Genomic DNA, 8,603 nt, shown 5'->3' on the forward strand with positions numbered 1-8,603 from the left:
AGGCAATGGGAGAGAGATGTAGCAGCACAACTCCTGCCCTAAGGATGCAATGGAGAGCGTTATGGCACCCAGCTGTGCCTGGCTGATTTTATTATTGAAATATGAAGCAAATCAGTGGCTATCCAGTCAGCTGAGAACACAAGCAGCCAAACAGAGGGGAGAAAACCAAACGAAGGCCCTCGGCGCTGACCATGACAGGAGGAGAGGTGCCAGCCAGCCGGGGAGGTGGCATCCCCTCTTCAGTGCGGCGAATGACCTAGGAGCGGGCGCGTCTGCTCCAGGTTGAACATTCAGTTAAATAAAGGGGCAAATTCCTCCCTCAGAACGTCCTCCGGCCCCGCCAGCTGCCCCTGGGCCTCTCCTTCCCCGGCTTGCCGGCGATCTGCCTGTGGGGCTTCTTTGCATGCTGCACCTTGATCCACCCCCCCTCGCTGACTCTGCTCTCCCCTTCGCCCCTCCTGGGCTCGCTCTCCCCCTGCGGGGGCATGCCTGGGATGGCCTTGGGCTGAGGGGGGGTGCGGGGGTACCTGCGGTGCTGGGAGGCCGGGTGGGCTGCCGGCGAGGAAGTCCTGCTGGCTCTTCCTGAGTGCCGGGGGGGGACTGGGGAGCTGGTGCCGCTGCGCCGCCCGTCTGAGGAGCTGCGGGAGTTGGCACTGTGCGAGGCATTTCGGCCTTTGCCGGCAGACCTGTCCCTCTCCGAAGGGGTGTCGGAGGCGGTGCTGGAGGTGCTGCTGCCTTTTGAGTTCAGGTGCAAATTTGAGAGGTTTCTTATCAAACTGTGGGAGAGGGGAGAGGAGTTTCTGGAGTGGCTGATGGACGTGAACTGGTAACTGATGGGACCGCGCGTCCTCCTCACAGCAGCGGCGTAGGAGTCCTGGCTGCGAAGGTAGGGCAGGTAGTGGGTGACGGTGGTCGGGCTGTGGGGATGGCCGTGCTGGAGAGAAATGGCTTTCGCTATCTGGTGCATTCGCAGCGTCTGCATCCACTGGCTGTCGATGCCTGGCAGGGAAATGGAAACAAAGACAGCTTTCTGTGAACTGATGGAAAACCGCTCTCTGGTTTACTGTCGCGTGAGGTTAGGGTTTCTCTCCGAAGAACCCCAACATATCACAAAGCTCCCTTTCTCTCCCAGCCCTGTGGCAAATAGGTTTGAGTATGTTCAACATCATGGTTGAACGTAATGCTGGACTTCTAAAACAGGAAGTGGTGCTGCCAATGCAGATTATGGAGCTTAGACTAGAAGACACTGACCCATCCATCTGGCTGTCCCCACTTTTGAGTGCCTCCCAGTGTTTTTAACCCAACCTGGTTTTAAGCATTTCCTGTGATGCTCTTGGCAGCCTCAGCCAATTTCTCCACAGCTTCCACTGCAGAAGAGCCCAGAGACCTCCTAAGTAGACACGGAGCCAGCATCCTGAGGCACCAGCACCATCGCAGCATCGCCTCCCACCTGCATCTCTCCCAGACGGTAGAGTCACACCATTCACAGCAGAGCAGAGACAGAGGTGGTGCAGACTTCCAGTGCAAATCCCTGCTGCAACAGCCAGACCCACCTCCTCTCACTCCATTTTCTCTTCTAACTGCTACACACCACAACTGGAGCCACTTCTGTTGTTATTGTTACTAGAAATTCAGAAATCAATCCACTTTTTGTACTCCAGATACTGTCTAAGCCCCAGCTACACCCCTCCGTCCGGCTTCCTGCAGAAGATCGTAGAATCATAGAATAAAATCCAACTCCATCTGTGGGAAAGCCAGCGAGGCAGCAGGCTTCAGCCAGGATAGCTCAGCCAGCACTTAACTGTGACCAAGTCAGGGTATTACAGTTCCCTCACACGTACTGTCACAGCCCTGGGGTTGTAACAGAAGTTGTAGCTCCCAGAGATCAGACTGAAGTGCATTTTGAAGTCAGTCCTGTGGTTTGCATGGGAGCCTATAGCAAATACAGTAGTTGTAAATTTTCCATTTGAATTGCAAGGGCTGCCTGGTTTGCTACTTTATGGGTAGAGCAGAGACCAGGAATTCCTCTTACCCGAGGCCACAGCTCTGGCCAAAAACCCATGGGAAGCAGCTTAAATAATTTTGCTCTAGAGAGATTTGAATGATTTGTCCTTAAAGATTGCTGATATCATTCCCACAGGAAAGCATAACCCTGCCAGCTTGCAGCAGGATAAATGCGACTGAAATGTTATTATCCTCAGCAGAGGATCCCAACTCCCCTCTCACTTTTTGCTGTTTTTGCAGGGAAAAAACTTCCTGTGCTATGGGCCCTCTGCTTCTCGTTGCAACGCTGCATCTGCCATGGGGAGTTTTGTGGGAGGTGGGGGGCAGTTCTGTCCTCATTAGGATTGCTCCTGTTAACATGTAAGGGATGGTCTCTTCCCTTCCTCCCTTCCCCAGACTTTGCTTGAATCCCAAAAGATTTAAATCACTTAAATTTAATGTCAAATATGTCAAAAAGAAACTGTCTTTCCTGTCAAAGTGCGAGTACGACACCGCCACAGTATATGGCTCCGGCTGCACTGAGGGATGAGCCTCCTTGCACAGAAAGACGGATGGGAATTGCTTTCTCTGCTTTGTAACCTCCTTGAAAGTCATGGTTTCAAAAGAAACATACATACTGAAATGTACTTTCTAGACACCATCTCCTCTATTGTTCCCCCATGCTCTCCTACCAATGCAGTGGACGTAAACGACAGACCTCATCAACCTGGAAGCAGCAGGCTCAGGACTTGAATTTGGGCCTTTGCTTGTTACCAGCTCTTAAGTGGCCACCACATGCCCTGTGGGACCAGTGCTGACGCTGTCCTGAACGAGAGGCTCTCTCCAGCACCTTCAGGCTGTTTGGTCCCTGCTCCTTATGTCCAGCAGCAGCCACCAGCCCAGGGACCAGCTGCCTAGTGGGGACCTCCCAGCATGCCCTGTGGGGCTGTCCCTCATTCCAAACCTCTCCTGGGCTGGGCGGCTTCTCCCTCATATAGTCTCTGAGCCACCAAATCTGTACACAGCTCTGTGTGACAGAACACAGAGGTAGTACCTTCACCGCTGGTTATTTTAGCCTCTTAGGTATTGCCCTTACCTTTGTGCTTGGATTTGGCGGTGCTTTAAACCTGGGGTAGGTGTGTGGTAAAGAAGACAAGCTAGAAAGCTTGCTAGAGCTGCGGCGCAGCTTTCACGCGGGCTGGTTACCCACCTCCTCTGCACTGCGCCTATTCACCTGGGCGCTGACAATACATTAGCGCCTTCGTGTAACTCCTCTGTGTGCCAGAGGGACAGACAAGCTTTCCCACCGCTCACCACAAAAAAATGAAAGCAGCTCGGCTTGCTGCGGCAGAGCCAACCTGTGAAGATACAACACCATGCTCTGGTACGGCTCATCACTCCAAAAGCAGGGTAACCTCCACCAGCAGAGCTAATCCACAGTGAAGATGCATCCCTTAGGACACGCTCTATGGATCACTCTGCTAGAGTCAGCTGAGTTGAGTTTGACTATGTCAGCGGCATACTTTTAATTAGGAAACGAAGACTGCAGTGTAGAGTCCACTGGGTTATTAAATGTATCCCACTGAACAAGTCAACCCCCAGAAGCCGTAACAAACACTATTCCAGAAGTCAGATAATGATGAGCCAGGATGGGCCCGAACAGGCAGGCTGAGCTGTGGAAGAAGAGTGCAGTGGGAAGATTTCCACTCTTCCTCACAGCAGAGCTGGCCATCGAGAGCGCCCACAGGGTCTGCCGGGCTGGCAGCACATACCTGTCGGAACAGTGTAGTGCTCACAGGGGACTCCTCGCCACCTCCACGTGCAGCTTCTGAGGCTACAGCCTCGGTATGTGCAGCACCCCTGGAAGAGTTTTGGCCAGTGCAAGAGCCATCTGCACCCACACATCTCGTCCAGGAGGTGCCCTGTACCTGAGCACGGATCAGTGCAAAGCTGCCTGTGCACTGGGTGGCCAAGAGAGGGAGGAAAGAGCTGACCAAAGCACTCCTGCTGAGTTTGGGCTGCAGGGAGAGAAAGCCAGGATAAAAGCTGCTGAAAGCATTGGCTCCCAAAATCCTCAAAACAGCTGTGGAAAAATCCATTGTTCCCAACAGATAGAGCACAGAGGTGTGTAAGACTGCCTCCTTTCCCAGCAGATGCCTGGTTAAGAAACATATCTTCACCTCAGGCCCTGCACACTTTGTGTGGGTGCTATAATTCAGTCCAAATCCTTCTGCTATGCCAAAACACTTGGCTCCACAGAGCACTCTTTTGCCTTGGTGAAAAGGGGTGGATTTGGAGGAGAAGGGCAGATTTGCCAGCTGATCCCCCGATCCAGCCTCCACAAGCAGACTATGAAGAAGAGCAGGTCTGCCATCATGGGAAGTCTGTCATGAGTGTCCACACATACGCCAGCAGAGAGGGGAAGAAGCCTGGACCATAGACAGAAACACCTCTTCCAGTAACCTTCTACACTGGAGGGAGTCAAAAGGTTGACCCAAGGCCAACCCAAGGAAAGGGTTGAAAAAGTGTATGTATTTAAGGCAGCTCACTCCTGGAAGATGTGGATCATTTGGGGTTTTGGAGCAGAAAGATTTGAGGTCTATGTCTGCTGCTGATATGCAACTGCAAGCGACTACGGTAGATAAAAGATTTGTAGCTAATGGCCACGGACTGCTTCCAGCATGCTCCCTATAGGAGAAAACAGGTCATCCCCCTTAAATCACATTGTGATACAGAACATGTTACTACCCGAAGTCTGGCCTTTAAGCCATGTCAGACGTGCCAGGGCGCTCCCGCATGCACCTACGAAGACATCACCGGGACCACAGTGCCAGCTGATGCTGCAAGAGGGTGCGCTGTTGTTGGAACAGAAAAATGGCATTGACTTTTTGCTATTCTCCCCGTATGCACCTTGCCCAGGTTTTGTGTACTGACTTACTCGAGTCGGATCTGCTCCGTGAATTCCCCTCCGAGTTGGGGAGCGAGGTCTGTATCATGAGCTGTACTGTCTCGACCTCGTCTTGCGCTTTCACCTTGCTCCAGCAGATAGCTTGGATATGCCTGGTTGTTTTGGGAGCTCTAACGTCGCTCTGCTCAGGAAGGACACAACACGCATGAGGACATAACGCACACTAGGACGTAACACCAGACAGCCTGCTAAGCTCTCCTACGAGGGAACGTGCACCCGTGCCCGGGTGGCAGCAGCATTGTCAATACAGAGTCTGTTTTACAACACCACTTTGCCAGTTCTTTAGTATTTTTAGGCTCCAGATAATTTTGGCTGTTATTTTGTGATTATGCTAAAAATGTGGTAGTGAAAAACTGTTTCAATTCATGTACCACGTGGAGGCAAGTTCCAAAGGCTTCCTCTACAAACACAAAAATGTATGTTACTAGTTATGTTAATGTGAGTGTCAAATGGGCCGTGTTTTCTGCTAGAAGATGTAGGGCTAAGCAGGTATTTTTGGGGGGTAGCCCCACAAAACTTCCCTGGAGTATCAAGCTCTTGAATTTGCTGTGAAGGGCCTACGACTCCTGCGAGAAACTTCAGGCCGAAAGAATCTACTGTTCTTCACTTCTGAGACAGGCAAGCAAGGTGTAGGATTTCCCCGTCTCTCCATCACTGCTTGAATCCTTCCCCAGGACAGAACTGGAATCTCAATTATTAACCTCCTTGTGATGCACAGTATTTGTCTTTATAAAAATACTTTTGTAAGTAACAGCAAATTCTTTTTACAAAGCCTAATTTCTATCACATTAAATTGTCTTCCAGGTTTTATCTTATTTTACTCTTGACTTTTCATTTGCTTTCTTCTCCTGTTGCTTCTCAGCTCTTCTAATTAGCACCACACTGAAAAGGTAAAAACCAGTCTCTTCAAGTAATGCAAACAACACTGACCATTACACTTCAAGCCAAAGGAGTTTGCGTCCTTTAAAAAAAGAGCTGTCCCAGGCAGCAGTCTGAGGACACTGTCTCTGTAAACCTCATTCAGCTCTCGCTCTGAACTTTAGATTTTACAATTAATTACAGGCTGCTGAGACATGATTATAGGATATAACAAAGCCAAAGGATGCTATTTCCACACCTCCCATCTAGGTTTCATCTTGGATAAACAATTTTTTTGTTTCTTAGAGCTTACCTCATATGTAACAACACATTCTACAGACTGGTGTTCTTCTATCCCCACAATCCATTTCTCCATTACAAACGGTGGCTGAAAAAACAATGGTGGGAGTTTATAAGGTGCCCTTCATCTCCAGACTTATTTCTGAAACACCCCAGTGATATTTTCAACATTTGCCTTTTTTCATCCATTTCCATATTGTTAACATCAATACTGTCCTTAAAATCTTATGAGATAAAGTAATGTGTTTAGGAATGATTTACGTCCGTGTTTACAAAAGGAAGCTGCGAAGAGGTTTCTATAAATAACAGACAGTAGGTAAGACAAAATTGAATGCTTTAATGGGGGCATAAACCTTTTTAATTTTTGTGCATGTGCAGTTTTTTTCTGCTAGACTTAGAGAGGTCGGTAAGAAGAAATAGCTAGAGATTTGTGGAGATATTTCCTGACAGATATAAAAATGTTGAAGTATGTGAAAAGTTAATGTTATTGTATCTGGTTATTAGTTTATTTAATTTTAAGCCTTTTTCTTTAGGAAAAAAATTTAAAAGTCCAAGATTAAACAGAAAACTTTTGCAACAAATTAATAACAATAATTTTAAAAAATCCTAAGTGTTGTTTCAGAAATCACTAACTATAAAAATAGTATTAGCATGAATTAATTATGAGAATCCTTTTTGGCAAATACTCGTATTTTCACACTGTCTTTAATATACTTACTGTTGAGAATCTGATTTTCAGTTTTTCCTTTAGAAAAAAATGACCAAAGGTTCCCCCAAAATTTTGCCCCAAAAATGCACCGTTCAAAGTGTTCAGGAGTTTTTATCAGTGCACATTAGAGCAGCACTCTAATTGGTAATCAGGCTGTATATTTTTTCATTTAGAAATTTACTTTGTTAGCTATTATCAAGTGGAGCACATTAGTAAAACCAAAACGTTAAAATAACAGCAAACAGAATGCCCTCTGCATTAACAAAGCTTCTGTTGCTTATGGTAAAAACACTCTAAATGCTGGTTGGTAAATATTTACAGGCAGGTTCAGAAATAAGGTAAAATGCCCAGTGACACTGAATTGCAGATGTTCAGTGTTGTACTGTCTGTTGATGGGTTTCAGTCTCTGCAACCCGCCGTTGCATGAAAGAGGGAGTTTTAGAACCATGTAAAAGTTCTAAAAGCATTAAAAAAAAAAAAAAAACAACAAAAAAACAAACCCAAAAACCAAACCAAAGGGAGGAAAAAAAACCCCAGACAAATCACATGAAGTTTCAAACTGGAACATTTAAATCACTTTCTTCTCTTGAAAGGAGAGTAATTTTTTGAATATTCTTTTCTTTAAAAGGGGTAATAAATTCAGAGGATATAACATGGAATTAAAACAAGAAAATATAAATTAGTTCCTTCTCTTATTTTTCTATTGTTAACATTATTGTCAGCTTAAAAGAGAACCAAAATACCTAACTCCTATTATGATACAAATCTGTTTAAAATGTGCATTTTATTTAAAAGCTGTCAAGAGACTGAGCTTCCGCAAGCACAAAAGTCGACTGCTGTGGTATTTTAATGTCTTTGTTTGAGATCTGTGAATTCGTGAAAGCTTTAAGGCTGTAAATACCTTTGTCATCTTTAAAATCTCTAGATCAGGTAGGTTAGTGTTGAATGTCACATCTTTTATGTAGGTTATTGCAATTTCATCCCCGTCCATCTCCATGTACATTTTCCATTTACAATCCTATGAATAATAAAAAAAGAATGCTGGATTGTTAGAATACAAATAAAAAAACAAAACCAAAAAACCCAAATGAAACAAAACACAAAGCCAAAACAACCCAAAACCTAATCCTCAACATATGAGGGAAAAAACCCCAATGCCCAAGGTAAGGAACATATACCTATTTTAGGATATTCATGTTCTCCATAAGAGAGTTGATAATGGAAAACCCTTGGGTTCTTGTTTGCCCTCCTCTCAGCTCACCCTGCAAGACACCCGCCACCATGACAACAGGTTTGGATTCTTCAGAGGCGTGGGTCCCCCCGAGGGGTCCTGGGAGGAGGGTGGCTTCACCCAGCTGGCCGGCTGACCGCAGCAGCTCTGCCAGCCGCGTGGCCGCGGAGGATGGGGCAGCGGTGGGTGCTGCTGCCCGGGGTCACAGCCTGGCTGGCAGCCAGCCCCCAGGATTTCTTCCTGGTCAACCCAGGAACAGATGCCCCCAGGGCCCTGAAACACCCGTAAGACAGTCACTCCAGTGATGGCCAAGAGGACGAGCGGGGTGTCACAGCTCGGGTATTTCAGAGAGCGCCCAGCGAGGCACTGAGCAGCCTCAACTCCCGCTCACCTCCAGCTGCACTGTCGATTGTAAGCAAGCTCAGCTTAGAAAAATAATGATAGTGAGTCCAATAGACCAAAGCAACGAAAAGCGGCCTTAAGTTACCCCGTGAGCTGAACATGGGGCCAACATCCAAGCTTCGCACCGGCGAGCGCCTGCAAGAGGCTGGCGG

At 47.3% G+C, this 8,603-nt stretch overlaps 1 protein-coding gene across 1 annotated transcript in view; it reads right to left on the reverse strand.

The window, feature by feature from the left end:
• Positions 1–319: 319 nt before the first annotated feature.
• Positions 320–8,603, reverse strand: part of LOC104516399 (mitogen-activated protein kinase kinase kinase MLT-like) — a gene marked incomplete at its 5' end in the record, with an annotated part of 33,028 nt that continues 24,744 nt past the window's right edge. Inside the window, 4 exons of the mRNA XM_010160704.1 lie at positions 320–999; positions 4,922–5,072; positions 6,123–6,197; positions 7,720–7,836. Of these exons, the coding sequence (XP_010159006.1) occupies positions 320–999; positions 4,922–5,072; positions 6,123–6,197; positions 7,720–7,836 (1,023 nt within the window). The remainder of the gene's footprint in view (positions 1,000–4,921; positions 5,073–6,122; positions 6,198–7,719; positions 7,837–8,603) is intronic.

Source organism: Eurypyga helias, unplaced genomic scaffold (genome assembly GCF_000690775.1).
Source record: "Eurypyga helias isolate BGI_N326 unplaced genomic scaffold, ASM69077v1 scaffold17071, whole genome shotgun sequence".
In the NCBI taxonomy this organism is placed as follows: Eukaryota; Metazoa; Chordata; class Aves; order Eurypygiformes; family Eurypygidae; genus Eurypyga; species Eurypyga helias.